At 31.6% G+C, this 17,350-nt stretch overlaps 1 protein-coding gene across 1 annotated transcript in view; it reads right to left on the bottom strand.

The window, feature by feature from the left end:
* LOC106474881 (translation initiation factor eIF-2B subunit epsilon-like) overlaps nt 1–17,350 on the bottom strand; it is a 29,229-nt gene that overhangs the window by 3,593 nt on the left and 8,286 nt on the right. Inside the window, exons 5-12 of the mRNA XM_013935578.2 lie at nt 14,802–14,957; nt 13,896–13,981; nt 13,219–13,338; nt 9,481–9,581; nt 8,209–8,354; nt 5,721–5,838; nt 3,332–3,535; nt 1,220–1,310 (exon numbers count right to left, since the gene is read on the bottom strand). Coding sequence (XP_013791032.1) covers nt 1,220–1,310; nt 3,332–3,535; nt 5,721–5,838; nt 8,209–8,354; nt 9,481–9,581; nt 13,219–13,338; nt 13,896–13,981; nt 14,802–14,957 — 1,022 coding nt within the window. The remainder of the gene's footprint in view (nt 1–1,219; nt 1,311–3,331; nt 3,536–5,720; nt 5,839–8,208; nt 8,355–9,480; nt 9,582–13,218; nt 13,339–13,895; nt 13,982–14,801; nt 14,958–17,350) is intronic.

Here is a 17,350-nt window from a genome sequence, read left to right as displayed (position 1 = left end):
GATGATACATTGTGAATATACCTTGTACTGTTACCATAGATCATGAGTATCCTCTGTACACATGGTGTAGGACTGATGATACATTGTGATATCCTTGTACTGTTACCATAGATCATGAGTATCCTCTGTACACATGGTGTAGGATTGATGATACATCGTGATATCCTTGTATTGTTACTATAGATCGTGGGTATCCTCTGTACACATGGTGTAGGACTGATGATACATTGTGATATCCTTGTACTGTTACCATAGATCGTGAGTATCCACTGTACACATGGTGTAGGACTGATGATACATTGTGATATCCTTGTATTGTTACCATAGATTGTGAGTATCCTCTGTACACATGGTGTAGGATTGATGATACATCACAATGAATTCAGAACATCTTTTGTACTAAGATATATAAATACTTTCACATATCATAATAACCAAAATTAATTTGTTTTACAAAAACTTGCAGTCACTCTTTGAAGATAAAGATGTTTCTTTACAATGTCAACACCATTTGAACTGACACTGTAGTCACAGTAAATGGTTCAACTCAAGTTATTTCTTTTTTTGTCTTTCCTATACCAAATATTAATACAAGTCTAATCCTGTAACCAGTGCTAACCCAAGTATTATTCCACTCCCAATGTTAACCCAAGTCTTATCCTAAACTCAGTCTTAACCAGTTTTTCTTATACCAAATATTAATACAAGTCTAATCCTATAACCAGTGCTAACCCAAGTATTATTCCACTCCCAATGTTAACCCAAGTCTTATCCTAAACTCAATCTTAACCAGTTTTTCTTATACCAAATATTAACCCAAGTCTTACCTTTCAGCCCGTGTTACCCCAATTTTTATGTTACATCCAGTGTAGTGAGATATGAAAACTTTATATAAATGTATCCATCTACTAATTAATGATCCTACTTACAAATGAACCATAGAGGAACTCAAAGATGAGCAGAAAACCTACTGTTAGAAATGTATCATGGAGAAACTCGAAGAATGAACAGAAAACCTACTGCTAGAAATGAACCATAGAGAAACTCAAAGAAGGTACATAAAAATAAATTTTATGTACATAATTAGAATATAGCAAAAATATTTATCAAACAAAAATTTGGTTATTAAGGTATAATCATTTCATAAACACATATCAAGCAGAAATATAATTCACAATTTTATTTAACACAACAAAATCTAAATCATTCCCAAACTTACTTGGAAGAATTTACTTCTAACACCAGATTTTCCCACTTCACTTTCTCTTCAATTCCTCTGAGCAAACTGTCTAAAACCTCACTGTAAAACACTTCAAAAGGACAAAAAAAAGGTATGAACTTCACGCATTCAAACCCTGTATGTTTGTTAGAAGTCTTTACTAATGAATAACTGCACTAAAGTTGTAAAAAGTACTCAGACAATCATACAGAAATGCTAAGCAAGGATGTTACAAGTAGGTAATATAATATAACAACCATGTACATGATTATATTTAAATGATTTTGGAGCCTCACCACATCATTACCATACATGTCACCATGTTTGGTCATGCTATATCAATGATTGTTTATCTTTACTATAAGCCATACAGTATAGTTTCTATTGAACATCACTCTGCCCTACATGCTTTCCACAAGCCATCTAGTGTATGAAGATGAGGGTTTCCAAGCATCTGTTTGAACAGTCCAATTGCATGGAAATCCATAGGTGCTGCATATGGAGACTTTACCAGCATCTCTTTGCATGGAATAGCACAAATACCTGTTTCATTTTCCAGCTGCTTGAAGTATGTAACATTTGAACAAATATGTCATGAGTTGTGTCACCTTTCCAGTTGAAAACCTTTCTTGATTATGTTGCACACTGTTGCCTGAGGCATGCGGAAAGCTTTTGTCACTGACCTTAGTGTTCTAGGTTCCACATCACATGTTAACACTTTGCCAAGGGAAAGTCAAAGCATGCATGTCAAGACTATTTAGAGCTACATTCAAAATTGAATTAAACTATTTTATTATCACTGTATAAGATTAAACTTGACAATAAAAATTATTTAACAGCCCAAATTTTAATATTATATAAATGTTTTAGTTCTTATTTTATAAGGAAATAGTTTAAAAATCCTCAATTTCCCCTAGTATAAGAATCGTGACATTTGGTCTTTAGATCTTCCCTCTTCTCCAATTTATTTACCACTCCTCTGAGAAGTAAGAATTTAATGTAAATTACTCATTACAATACAGATTTTACTCAGGCAAAGTATAATTTTTAGAGCCATCAATCTTATTTGTCTACAGAGCCATAAACTAGAAAATCAGACCCACACATCACATCTTCTCTTTCACTAATCATCAACAGTTCTCTATAATGTTCTATACTATAGTATTTCTAACCAATAGAAAGCCAAAGTTTTAATCCATCAAATGGCATATTATATTACATTGTTTTCTTTAGTTTGAAACTTTTTCTCATGGTATTTACATTGACAAGTTAGTTTAATTTTTAAAGGCTCTTATTACATAGTTAGAAAGCCAGATAAATTATGATAGTTATTGGACATTGTATACTTTGTATGTGTTATTATTCTGTGTTTTTAGGTGCATTATTTAATGTAGTAATACCATTAATATAAAAAAGTAAGCTTTAAGTTTTATCAACAGCATAAAAAACAAGAGGACCCAGGTAAGTACTATATTTCTTGTTTTTCAAGTGTGTTCTTTATTTATTATTATAAGAGTAACTAAAATGTAAAAATGATAAACCTTAGGTTAGATAAAGTTAGATTAGGTAAAATATTAATAATAATAAAAGTTCTTCACATGGTATATTTTGGAGTAGCTTGTGTGTTACGTAATTCAATATAGTAACATGAGCTATACAAACACCAAGTGATTTACAATTAGTGTCGCTAGATTAATAATTAGACACAGTCCAAAGGGCACTAAAACAATAAAATTTAAGTAGAAATAGTTACACACTGTTACAAGCTTTAAACTATTTAGGATAAACAACTGTAGTTTCCTGTTACAATTTTCAATAGCATCATACTACCTATGAAATGCCAAACAATGTGATCCTGATACAGTCTGAGTTTATATTGTATCTCCTGCTGATTTGTATATCTGAAATTATTTTAATATAAGATACTCAACTCACTATTCAACATAAACACTTACAGGCAATACAACATAATAAACACTTAAGAGATAATACAAAATAATAAGCACTTAGTTAATATAACATAACAAACTCACAGGTAATACAAAAAACACACAGGCATTGTACAACATAACAAGCATTAGATTTAATACAACAGATTAATGATACACTTACATCGTAAGTCATCTGGAGGAGGGCTATCCCCATCAGAAAGTTCTTCAACTGAATCTGGAACACTAGTCTCATCACCCTCACTTCCAGATTGACAAGTTTGTCCCCAGATATCTTTAGGGAATTCATCATTCTCATCATCACTCTCACATGATGAATGAAACAAAAAACCCTTGCCTTCAGCTCCTACTAGATTTGGATCAACAACTGAAAGTTTAAATTGAAACATTAGTTCCGGATATATCCACCACTAATCTCAAAGTATAGTTAATGCAAGAGTGTTAGAAAAACTTTACTTTGATCTCACCTGTCTTTAATTAAGAACCAACAATATTATCTACTGGTATCCATATTTTTGAGTTTACAATATATATTGCTGACAAGATAATCAAGATTCCAATTATACTTATAAAGCTATAAAAAAGAAGAGATTATTCCTTCTTAGACCTTAAAATCTGCTCTAAAATAAAATATAATACTGACTTAAACCCATTAACCCTCTTGCCACGGGTATCCTTTACTGCACATGACACAAGGTTTTAAAGTCTTACATTCAAAATTCTATTAAACTACTTTAGTTTATTCCAATTAGTATAGCATAAAAATCTCAGCTATTAATCTATATTTTAATAGTATATAAGATTTAAGTTCTTAATTCTACAAGGTAATATTTAAAAAAATCTTGAATTACCCCCAGTGTGACACACAACACAAAATCTTGAATTACCCCCAGTGTGACACACAACACATTTTCTCTATGCATCTGTATTTTATCCATGACTCATCAAAAAGTACAAAATTAAAAGTAATTACTCACTATTAAATTGTCATTGCTCAGACAAACCATAACTTTTATAGCCACAATTTTGTTTGGTTACAGAGCTATCAAATAGAAAATCAGACCCCTGCCGCACCCACCTGTCACATCCTTTCTTTCAGGATTTGTTAATAGTTCTCTCTCTTACATTTAATTATATATTACATATAACCAATAGAAAGCCAAGGTTTTAGTCTATCTAACGATGTACTGTATAATGTTGTGTTCTGAACAGATAATTATCAATTTCACTCAGAGTACAAGCCCTGTTCCTGTGGGGAAGCTAACAACTAGCTTGGATGTATTTGTATTGGCTCTTGTCGCAGAGTTAGAAAGCCAGAAAAATTTTGAGAGTTAGGCAAAATTGTCTACTTTTTGCATGTTATTATTCTATGTTCTTTGATGCATTATTTAATTAAATAAAAATTATTTAGTGCATTACTACCATTTGTATAAAAAAGTAGGGTTAAGTGTCATTGACAATCAACAGCAATAATAAAGAAGATTGGGTAAGTACTTTATTTCTTGTTTTTCATGTTTCTTCTTTAGTTATTATTATAAAAGTAACTAAAATGTAAAAATATGGATCTCTTTAGGTTAGTTAAGGACAGATTAGGTAAAATAAATAATAATATCATAAAAATGTTTCACAAGGTAAACATGTGAGCAGCTCGTGGGTAAGGTAATTCAATAATGTAACACAAGCTCCACGTTTCCCGAGTGATTTACAACTTATAATGGTGTGGATAGTAGTTAGACATGGTACAAGGGGCAATAAAACAATAAAATTTAATTATAAATAGATGAATACTGTTAGAAGTTTAAAGCTATTTAGGATAAATGAATGTAGTTTCACACTACGACTGAAGTCATTATAGAAAGAAAAGAGGATAATTTAGATTTAAATATTTTTGGGGGGAGGTTACGAGGTCAGTCACATTGTATAGAGTTAGAGTAGAGAAAATAACAGATAAAATGTAAAATTTTACTGAAACAAACATTTGAAATGTATTTAAGAGAGTTTAGATTACACAAATGAAATTTGAGATGAAGAAAAGTATTTTTAATCTTAACATGAAAATTACTTAGCACACGGACTATACTAAACAAATACTCGATATATTCATAGACGAATCTATAGTTTAGTTTATTAAAAATACTTCACTAAAAATATGATTTTTTGTATGTGAGAGACTTATTATAGTGTTAACTGAAAGACTGCCAAGTTTAGTGAAGATGTACATACTATACTGAAAGTTAGAAGTATTAAATATATAAAGACATCACGTGGTTGGTCAAATTGACCAAGCCCATGTTGAGAGAGTTAAAATTAAAGATAATTCTGACTCAAATTCCAGATATAAAACTGTAAAACGTCAGTTGTGACTTTCACAGTGACCTACAGGTTGATACATTTTTTTTCTTCAAAGGATAAGCTATACAATAATTAAGAACAACAAACATTTCATGAGAAATAAACCTAAGGCTGATCTGGCTAAATGTCAAACTATGATCTGCAAGTAATCATTTAGACAGTTTATGAACTTATAAATGTGATATTTTGTTTAGCTTTACCTATAGAATCACTGGGCTCAAGGGTCTCGTTATCACCAAATTCATCCATGTCAACAGAAGGAGGTTCTGCTTGTAAAAGAGTTGAGCACTTAACAGTAATATCAGGCCCAACTACAACCTAAAGGGTGAAACAAAACATAGTAGTTTAATAATGTTTACTGTAATTAGACCAAACACAGAATTGATATCTTAAATAATAAAACTGTAATTTTCAAACTAAGTAACTGATGTTTTTTGTTGCTGGTGGAGGACACAGCTGGTCAAGTGTGTACTTTTCAAACCAAGTAGCTGATGTTTTTTGTTGCTGGTGGAGGACTTATTTGATTGAGTGCATGATTTTCTGTGATGATGACATTACTTCTTTTATACTTAAATAAACAAAACACTGATGGATTAAAAAAGACTTCTTTATAATGTAAAGTAGAGATCCATAATAGCCAGAATCCCTACTTTACTAGTGTTGATCTGGCTCGTACCAAACATTGATGGATTAAAAAAGACTTCTTTATAATGTAAAGTAGAGATCCATAATAGCCAGAATCCCACCTTTACTAGTGTTTAACTGGCTCGTACCAAACATTGATGGATTAAAAAAAGACTTCTTTATAATGTAAAGTAGAGATCCATAATAGCCAGAATCCCACCTTTACTAGTGTTTAACTGGCTCGTACCAAACATTGATGGATTAAAAAAAGACTTCTTTATAATGTGAAGTAGAGATCCATAATAGCCAGAATCCCAACTTTACTAGTGTTGAACTGGCTACTGTACCAAACATTGATGGATTAAAAAATACTTCTTTATAATGTGAAGTAGAGATCCATAATAGCCAGAATCCCAACTTTACTAGTGTTGAACTGGCTACTGTACCAAACATTGATGGATTAAAAAATACTTCTTTATAATGTGAAGTAGAGATCCATAATAGCCAGAATCCCAACCTTACTATTTTTGAATTGGCTTGCAAGTGCTTGATTTCCTGACCTATTACGTAGCATACCATCAGTATTTGTCTTAAATTTATTAGTCTGAAGATAAATTCTGAATTTTCTAAAAATATTAATAATATTCTAAGCAGATTCATTAAGTTTTCAGAATCTCTCCTTGAAAATCAAACTTATCAATTTAAAATTTGTTTTTTTTTATTAAGACATGGGTCTATTTGTCAAGTAGTACTTAAGTGAAAAGACAGATCCACACAGCAAGTTTCATTAATATTAAACTATGTTTATAAAATGTTCAGCTTAATTTTAACATTCTGCTCATGCTAGACAGTGTTGTAAGCTATATTTTCAATGTTATAATTTAGTTGTTTGCTACAGGGAGCTGCTAATCATGATAAAAACAGTAGATCTAGAAAGTTTGTAAAGATCAGTTCCAGGATACCTAGAAAGTTCATGATGATGTAATAATCTAGAAATTTTATGCCATTGTAAAAATAAGAATACGTTATAAATATAAGTAATCAGTAAATTTAGTTAGTTAGTAGTTCACTTCAGTGTTTGTAGTGAAAGTTATCTTGTCTATTCTGGTATTCAGTTACCTGATGAATTACATGCTTGTTTATCTATCAAAGTTAAAGTTATCTTGTCTATTCTGCTATTTGGTTACCTGATGAGTTACATGCTTGTTTATCTATCAAAGTTAAAGTTATCTTGTCTATTCTGCTATTTGGTTACCTGATGAGTTACATGCTTGTTTATCTATCAAAGTTAAAGTTATTTTGTCTATTCTGCTATTTGGTTACCTGATGAGTTACATGCTTGTTTATCTATCAAAGTTAAAGTTATCTTGTCTATCTATCAAAGTTAAAGTTATCTTGTCTATTCTGCTATTTGGTTACCTGATGAGTTACATGCTTGTTTATCTATCAAAGTTAAAGTTATCTTGTCTATTCTGCTATTCAGCTACCTGATGAGTTACATGCTTGTTTATCTATCAAAGTTAAAGTTATCTTTACCTGATGAGTTACATGGGTATTCGGTTACCTGATGAGTTACATGCTTGTTTATCTATCAAAGTTAAAGTTATCTTGTCTATTCTGCTATTTGGTTACCTGATGAGTTATATGCTTGTTTATCTATCAAAGTTAAAGTTAGCTGAACATCTTACAATTTATATTGAAACATTGTATTTAAAGTGATCCTTATATTTAGTTGTGAAGTTTATGCTGACAAGTATATCTATGAAATTGGGCCTACATGTGAATGTGGCTGAAACAAAGAAATAAATACAGGAAATCAATTAGTTCGTTATCGTCACATGAACTGTGCTTCACATTGTTTTCACATAATATTTCCAGCCCAATGATTGAATATGTTACAACTATAGCAAAATATATAACAGCTTTTAAAAACTAACTCTCTTCAATAACACGTTCTGTCCCTTATTAAACAAAAGATTACTACTTTCTAACAGCATGTTTTGATTTTTGGTAAACTGATGAGACAAATAACCAGGTTGAATGGTAATGATTATGTAAACTTACATTGTAGGAGAGTACAGAACCAGCATGAATGGTGACTCCTTTTTTCACAACAACATTGTTAGCTAATAGACAAGACTGTAAAATACACCCATCTTCTACTTTCACATTGTTCCACATGTAGCACCCATCAATGTGCACATTACTCCCTGAAATAATTTAGGAACACTATATTAACAAGATCAAATTACAGTTATCACTGATTCTGGCATTAACCCCACAAGTGTTCTGAATTACTTGTGCTTTTCACTGTAACCACAAAAGGACAGATAATTCTCAGATATTACCTTGACTTTTAATACTTTAGAGAATTACAAAGTTTGCATGATTTATAAAAACATGTGCTACAAATATTTAACCAAAGAACAGACTAAGTTCTGAGCTATGCAACCTGCAAAATTACTTGATAATAGAACTTCAAATGCAGAAGTGTAACAGTCTCAACATTTACACCATATTTTTGTTTTTCCTTTTTTGCTCTTTCAGGTATTTAATTAATCTAAGCTAGTAGAATCCCTTGATATAATATCTCTCAGCTGCCAATGGAAACTGTTTTGTCTCGATGTGATCCACCCAGCTAGCTTGATTCAACTCAGCCACAGCATCATGACAGAATATAATTTAATTGTTACTGAAACTGTCTTGATGTGATCCACCCAGCTAGCTTGATTCAACTCAGCCACAGCATCATGACAGAATATAATTTAATTGTTAACTGAAACTGTCTTGATGTGATCCACTGAGCTAGCTCAATTCAACTCAGCCACAGCATCAAGACAGAATATACTTTAGTTGTTAACTGAAACTGTCTTGATGTGATCCACCCAGCTAGCTCAATTCAACTCAGCCATAAGATCACGACAGAATATACTTTAGTTGTTAACTGAAACTGTCTTGATGTGATCCACCGAGCTAGCTCAATTCAACTCAGCCATACAATCACGACAGAATGTAGCCTATTGTATACCTTTTACTTAAAAAGAAAGAAAGAAACTGTCTGATGTTATGGCTGAGCTGAATTGAGATAGCGGAGTGTATCACATCAAGGCAAGACAGTTTCATTCGACAAGTAAAGTACAGTCTGTTGTGGTCTTATTACCAAATTGACTAATATGATCAGTTGTTTATTAGTTATGTGTTTCTGCCTATCTATGTATCAACTTGTCTTAACTGAAAACAGCTAGTAACAAAAGGCTTAAGCACATGACAAAAGATGAACACATGTTAAAAACTAGTAAGCTTAAGATGCTGTTTCGAGTTCAACTCACAACTTACCTATCTCACAGTCATGGCCTATCACAGAATTGATAATTGAAGATCGGGAACCCACTTTACTTCCCCGACCAATCACCACATTTTCATTTAGAATACAATGTCTAGGAAAACAGAAAATCATTGTGTAAAGCATTACAAAATGAGACTAAGGAAAACAGAAAATCATGTTGTAAAACATTATAAAGTGAAGACTAAGGAATACAGAAAGCAGGACCTTCTCTAAAGATTTTTAACTGGGTGATGAATAAAAATATATTTTATTTACCATATCAATTTATTACTATGTAAAAATTAGTATGATAATGAAAAATATAATAAAACAAACTAATATTTAAATAAATAACACAAGGTAATTTCAAACATGTAAATTTTTTCTTTTTTTTATATTTTAACATCAATGGCTAAGATTAAAAGAAATATTAGCCATAAAGAACTGAGTACCTGAACTAAACAAGAAATCCAGCACTGGTGAGCTGATGTTAAAAGTGTGAGAAAAGAGAAAAAAATTTAAAATAAATCAAAAGTAAGCATTTCTTTGTTAAAAAGTCGGCAACTGCCACGTGTGGGTTGAAGTGGGCAGTTCTGGGAGAACTTAGAGCTATGCACAGTCAATTGTTCACGGTCTCCATCGACATGCTTTAGTGCAAATTGCTCTTCATTTCTGTATGCTATCAAATGACACGTTCAGTGGTCATACTGTGTGGGTAAGTAATGATAAATTTTTGAATCAGTTTACTTAACACTGATCCAGGCTGTGACTTTTTTCAGTAGCTCATACAGTTTTGCAGTGATTGTGTCAGATTCCTTGAATGTACGTGTACCCTGGACTGTGTATAATCCCATCACATCATCAGCAAACTTTTTCACTGACTCAGGACCGAATATGCTCGAGATAAGGTTTCTCCCAGCATCAATCATCTTGGTGGAATTTTCAACTCCTTTCATAACATACACTTGGGCATACCTTGTTCATGATCAAAATGCTCAGACAGAAAGTTTTTGGCAGACTCGATAATCTCTATCCTGATGGCAGACAAGTCATAGCCTCCTTTCATCACCAAGCTGTGCATTGTGCTTCACCTAGGCTCTTGCTCAATGACAGCCCCTTGGTTCTTTTCCTCTTCACCATCAGGGAAAGATTGCTGTAGCATCAAATTCAAAGTGCTGATGATACGATCTTGTTTGTTTAGCAAATCGGGAAGTATAATCAACGTTTGTTGCACTTCTTTTTGTAGGTCTATAGAATGATGCAATAAATCCAGAAGAATATGATTCCTTTTCATGTTAGTGGATTGTGTGAACCAAATCTTTAAGAAGCCTCTAGCCTGTTGCTTTTCATTTCTGTCTGTCTTGCTATATTGGCCAACTTTTGCCAATGTTTACACACGTGGAGTTGATTCTTAACAACTGCTGTTACAAGGTTCATCGGGTATTCTGCAAGCCACTCTTCGTGGTGTTTTGGGAAAGCATATACAGTAGCATCTGACTTCTTGCTGATAAGAACGAGTTCAGAAAAACACCTAGCTGATGACCAACAGTAGGTAGCAACACTTTTCAAATCAGCCTTCCAGTATCTAAATTCAGTCCAAAACACCAAAATGTAAGCAAACTACAACAAAGATATTTAGATAACTTCACCCAAAAACCACCTTGTTGTCCAGTATTGGCACTCTCACCATCAGTCATAAGCCCAATCATTTTTTGCATGCACAATTTTTTTCACTTCCAGTTCTGAAAATATTTTTTCTAAAGCTTTGATAAGGCCCAATACCCCTTGAATGTCACTATGATAAGTGCTGATAAAGTCCACCTTCATCTGAGAAATCGACAGGTATTAGGTATCATAATGTAACATATAAACTATCAACGTTGTATTTGTCCATGGATTTATCTGTTTGTAACACAAAAAAAATACAAGTTTTCAATAGTTCCACTAGTACATGTATCACCGTGTACAAACTACATCAAGCATATCACTGTATATTTTTGCGCTGTGATAACGCAAGCTTGGTGCATCAGGATTGAATGGCATGAATTCATCATCAAGCCGATGGTCCATATACTGAGCTACTTGATTGCATGCACTTGGGCAAGTAATTGAGATGGCCAGGACCATCTTGACAATGTTTTTACCAAGGATTCATTGCATATGTCTACTATTAGTCTAACAAGAGTATTTTAGTATTTTGTTCCTTTACTGCTTTAACTCATGGATGTTTGTATGATTACATTTCCTCTAACTTACATGCCTTATCCACCTCACAGGATGTAGAGTGAATATTTGTGAGAAAGTGGTCAATCAATCTTTTAGTTCCATCACAACTTTTGCTATCAGCCACAGGAACTCATCTGTTTTGAGCAACTTTCATAGCCTCAGTAATATTTCTGAACATAGTTCACATTTAAGACTTCTTCTCTTGTTGATCTTTACATTTACAAGCCCCAAGTAATGTTCATTTAACCAGGCGCTGTCCAGCTTCATTCTTCTGTACCAGACTGTGAAAGATAATGACAATGATTCTAGCTTCTCTGGTATCATGGTGAACGTAGGCCCGGTACCAGTACTGGCAGTAGAAGCACAAGGCACCGCGGTGGCCATTGGAGCTGTTGTTTACGTGGCAGTTGATAATACACTCCTGGATACATTTTGAAACAGCGTCATCTGCTTTAGTTTCTTCTTAGATGTTTCACCCATTTTCCCAATTAGATATTTAATTAACTTGGTGATATGGTTTGTAATCCTCAGGTACCAGTAAAATAAAAATATATAAAATCTACTGTTCATGTTACAAAGTTTTTAACATGCATGTGACATCATGTCATGATGTTCTGTTGCATATAAATGTGTGACATAATTGTAGTATATTGTTAAATGCACTTTTTTTCTATGTACAATTATTTTTGCTATATCATGCCAACTCCACCAAGTATACAGAATATAAATAACATCTTATTCAGTTGTGTGTTTCTAGCAAAAGTTCATTTAATTCGTTTATGTAGGCCTATTTGTGATTGAATTTGAATATCTATGATTCATTTGGGTAATGACATTTGATTTTGACTGGGAGGTTGTTGTCCAGTGTAATAATCTGGCATTCAGTGGGCAACAAGTTTGTCCCCCAGTTGCAGTATTAGAGGAGGTCCTGACAGAAAGTCATGATGTAAAACTTTACAAAACTAGCAAGGATCCAAAATTTTTCTCATACTAGTGGTTATTATTTCCACTTATGATCTTCTGGTTAAAACAAAATAATACCAAATAAATATAATAAGACAAAAAAACCTGACTGAACATATTTATAACAAATCACAATATCATTGCCTTCACAACCTAAAAGGGTGAGATAACTTTACACCACGTGTTTTATTTTTCATTTTTACTGTAATGAAACATAAATACAGTAAAGTAATATTTTATAATATTAATCAACAATGTGATATCAAATCAGAATTTGAAGTTCAACCTGTTTTAATGTTTCAAAACAGGGGGAGGGACAAGCTAATGCTTTACATTAATCTAATTTTAAATTTGGCCCCATCATTTATATATATATATTTAATCCTTCCTGTTAAGAACTGGGGTTGGGACTGTCTGTAACTACATTTTTGAGTTTTATTTCTAAAAAGTACACTTCAGTTTGTAAACGTAAATCATTTGTTCTTCACAACAAAGAAGAAAATATTATAGCTAAGTTCCTTAAAACTACAGAAAGATCTGTAGAAATCAGCTGTCTTTACCTTTCTAAAACAACATCCTTCTGTTTGTAGATGTTGTGCCTGAGATAGCTGTAACGTCCACCTGGCAGAGAAAGCAAGTCTGGAACTACTGGATAACTCCACCTTTTAATAACATCTTGGCTGATACAAGAAAAAAATAACTATTTAGGACAAAATCACAAAAGACATGCATATTCTTACTAAATTTAAATCATTTTGTTTACTAAATAAGAAGTTCCTGTTTGTTACAATGGAACAAAATTATTTATTATTTATTATTAACAGCTCTTTTAAATTCTACCATTAAATAATTTTCTTTAATACTTGGTTTTTTTGAGTTTCCATTGCTTTTCTTAACTGTATTTGATGAAATTATTTTCAAATGAAACATTCTTCTAATACCAATGACTTACAGTTAGTATATTTTACTTTATTTTTCTGTACCTGTTAAACTAAAATAGAACTTACTATAAACATTCTTAGCTCCAATACAAAATACATTAATTCTATTAACAAAAAAGTGTGGCATACTTTATCAACACAAATTGTCCTAAAGGTAACTAAGTCTAACTGAAAACTGTAAACTAAATCATACTAACAGCTTGATAATTCAGAAACAGCATTATTCTAGTTTGCTAAAAATAAATGCTATTTAAGACAATCCAATGAAGCAATCTGATCTATAGTTTTCCACATACCTGATGGCATCATACATAGTAAGGTTAGACACTTGGGCAGCATAGCCATCATCAATAAGATGCAAGTTTACAGTGTTGCCCATTATCTAGAAGGAAAAAATAAAACCAAACATACAGGTCTATAAAGAAAAATATCTATTAATTTAAACAAATTATTGAATTTCTATTATTTTTGTCTATAAGTTTCAAGAGCTGTGGTTAATATTAATTATCTAATATTTATGCCTTCTCACATGATATGTGATTATAATAGTATGCTTCAGGAGGTAAACTTATATGCAGAAACTAAGGGATGATTGTTTATGTTCAGCCAAGTACTTCAGGATAACACAGGCATCTTCTATTACATGAACTGTATTTCTAGACTATTTCAGATATAATGCATGGGTACCCTCTAGTTTATGAACTTGTCACCAGGACATATACATAAAATAAAATAATTCATATTTCTATACTATGTTAAGAGATTTTTAAAAAATTTGAGCATTTCTTTATAAAACATTTTTTATCCTTTCTCAGGTTTATGAACATGATCCAGAGATAAAGAGGAAATATCACTACAGATGCATCAAGGGAACAAGGGTTGAAAAATCAACTCAAACCAAAAGGATTGTTAACAGTTCAACTAAGAAGCAAGTTAAAATGTGCTCTACAATGTAACCATAATTTGTTATTGTTTCCAGCTGTTCAGAAGACTACAAAATAGAATAAAGTTTTAATAAAAAAAGTTGAATACTCTGCTTTTATTTTAGAATTATATATGAATATGAGGGTCAGTTACTTTCTGAGAAAAAAAGCAATAAAAAAACAGAGACTATGTTAAATTATTATTCCCCTGACTATACAAAATACTGTCTTGGTGATGCAACTATTTTGCAAAAAATATAAACATTCGTCAATTCTCACTTCTTCATTAATGAGAACACCTCGGATAAAGTCATCTCTCGTCTGATAATCAAAGTTATCAGAAAACAATGGAGGAACATGCGGAGAACAGATGCTGATATGCGTGTCCAACAGGTCATACCTCAATGTAACTTTATTATTTTCTTGAAAGACAGTCTGAAAAGAAACCATATTTTCTGTAATGGCTCAAAACACTGTTGTAATAACAAAATATAATAGATAAACTGAAACAAAGTTCTAGTGATATAAAACACAAAACTCTCAAAACACTGATTTAATAGTAAAATAAATAGCTATATTGAAACAATATTCTGGGGTATAAAACAAAATTCTCAAACCACTATTTTAATAACAACAGATAAATTGAAACAAAGTTTTGGTGATCTTAAACATAAAATTTTCATAAAATTAACACTGTTATAAGAGCATAATATAGTTTTCTTTGAACCATTAATGTTGTTACTTAGAAATGTCAGCTGTTTTCTCCAGTTTCCATGTTAATTATTCAACAAAAGTTGAATGATGTTCATACTGCCATAACAGAGTTATATTATTCAAACACTTCTGGAATTACTTAAGTGATACATTAAATAATTTAAACCATAGTTTAGGGAGCTTACAGGTGATAGCTTCAAAAAAGTTGTAAATTATGAACAGCATTCACAGAATAGAATGGTTCCTTTCACGTTTCATTCTGTAGAACTGAAGAAAAATATAATGAAATGTCCACATCTAGAAATTATGTAAGCTAATCATCAGAAGATGAAATTCTAGAGAAAGAGGAAACTACTTTTGGAGTTCTTGATGATCATCACTAATAGTATCAGCAAACAGGTTTTGATAAAGTATTCCAAATCACAAGTTAACAGTTTCAAATAGCAGCTTGACACTGTTATATGTGCAATAGTCAACAGAACACCTTATGAACTGACATTTGTAAACTAAGTTCACCTCATAAAAATATGAGAAGACAATAATTCATTATCACTTTCAGTAAACTTGCCTTTTTCCATGAGCTAAGTTGCATTATATCTTCTAGAATTTTCCCAACAAATGAATGTGGCTTAACCCTATCTGCACAGTCATCCTTTACTGTGCATGTCACGAGGTATTTAGTGACTTGCATTCAAAAGTTAAACTATTTTGTGTTTATGTTATACCAATTACTATGGCACAAATTTGTAGCTAATAATCCTTATTTTAAAAGTTTTAAATCCTTAATTTTATAAGGCAATATTAAAACCAAATCCTGAATTTCCCCTAGTAGTGTGGGAAGTGTGACATATTTTCTCTAGGCATCCCCTCTTCACCACCCCTCCAATAAGTACAAAATTCAATGTAAATTACTCACTACAAAGGTTTCATCACCCAAACAAAGCATAATTTTATAGCGATCAATTTTGCTTGGTTACAGAGCCATCAAATAGAAAATCAGACCTCTCTTTCCAAACCCATCTGTCATATCCTCTCTTTCAGGATTTGTTAATAGTTCTCTCTTACATTTAATATTATATTATTTATAATCAATAGAAAGCCAAGGTTTTCATCTATGAAATGACATATTATATTATGTTGTTTTCTGTACAGAGAATTGTCAAATTCTCTTTTAGTACTAGTTTTGTTCCAAGTTTTAGCTTGGATAAATTTGTAATGGCTCTTGCCTCATAGTTACAAAGCCAGAAAGATTGTGATCTGTTTGGGACATTGTCTGCTTTTTGCATGTTATTATTCTATGTTCTTCTGTGCATTATATAATTAAATAAAAAATTACTTAGTGCATTACTTCCATGAAAATAAAAAAGTAGGGTTAGGTGTCATTGACAGTAGACAGCAAAAAAAGAAGGTCCAGGTAAGTACTGTATTTCTTGTTTTTCATGTGTACTCTTTATTTATTATTAAAAAAAGTAACTGGAAATGTAGAAATAGGAATATCTTTAGGTTAGTTAAAATTAGATTACGTAAAATAAATAATAATAATATAATAAAAATGTTTCCTGAGGCATCTTTGCAAGCAGCTCAGAGTAGCTTGTGGGTAATGTAATTTAATAAAGTAATGTAAGCTCCACATTCCCCAAGTGATTTACAACTTATAATGCTGTGAATAGTAATTAGACATGGTTCAAAGGTCAACAAAACAATAAAATTTAAGTATAAATAGATGTATACTGTTATGAGTTTAAAGCTACTTAGGATAAACGAATGTAGTTTCATGTTACAATTTGAAGTCATTCTAAAAAGAAAAAAAGGGTAACTTAGATATATTTAAATTTTTTTTTGGTGTTTACGAGGTTGGTTAAATTGACCAACCTTGTATAGAGTTAGTCAGGGTACAGAAAATAACAGATAAAGTATAAAGTTTTACTAAAAACAATGTATGGAATGTATTTAGGAGGTTTTAGAGATTACACAAATGAAATTTAAGATTTTTGAGCTGAAGTATTGTTAATTTTAACATGAAAATCACTTTAACATGAAAATCACTCAATATATTCACGGACAAATATAATTTTTAGTTTATTAAAATACTTCACTAAAAAATCTGATTTTTT

This window comes from Limulus polyphemus, unplaced genomic scaffold, assembly GCF_000517525.1.
Source record: "Limulus polyphemus unplaced genomic scaffold, Limulus_polyphemus-2.1.2 Scaffold7808, whole genome shotgun sequence".
NCBI lineage: Eukaryota > Metazoa > Arthropoda > Merostomata > Xiphosura > Limulidae > Limulus > Limulus polyphemus.
Note: the sequence above shows the minus strand (reverse complement) of the source record. Positions and strands in the feature narration are given on the sequence as shown.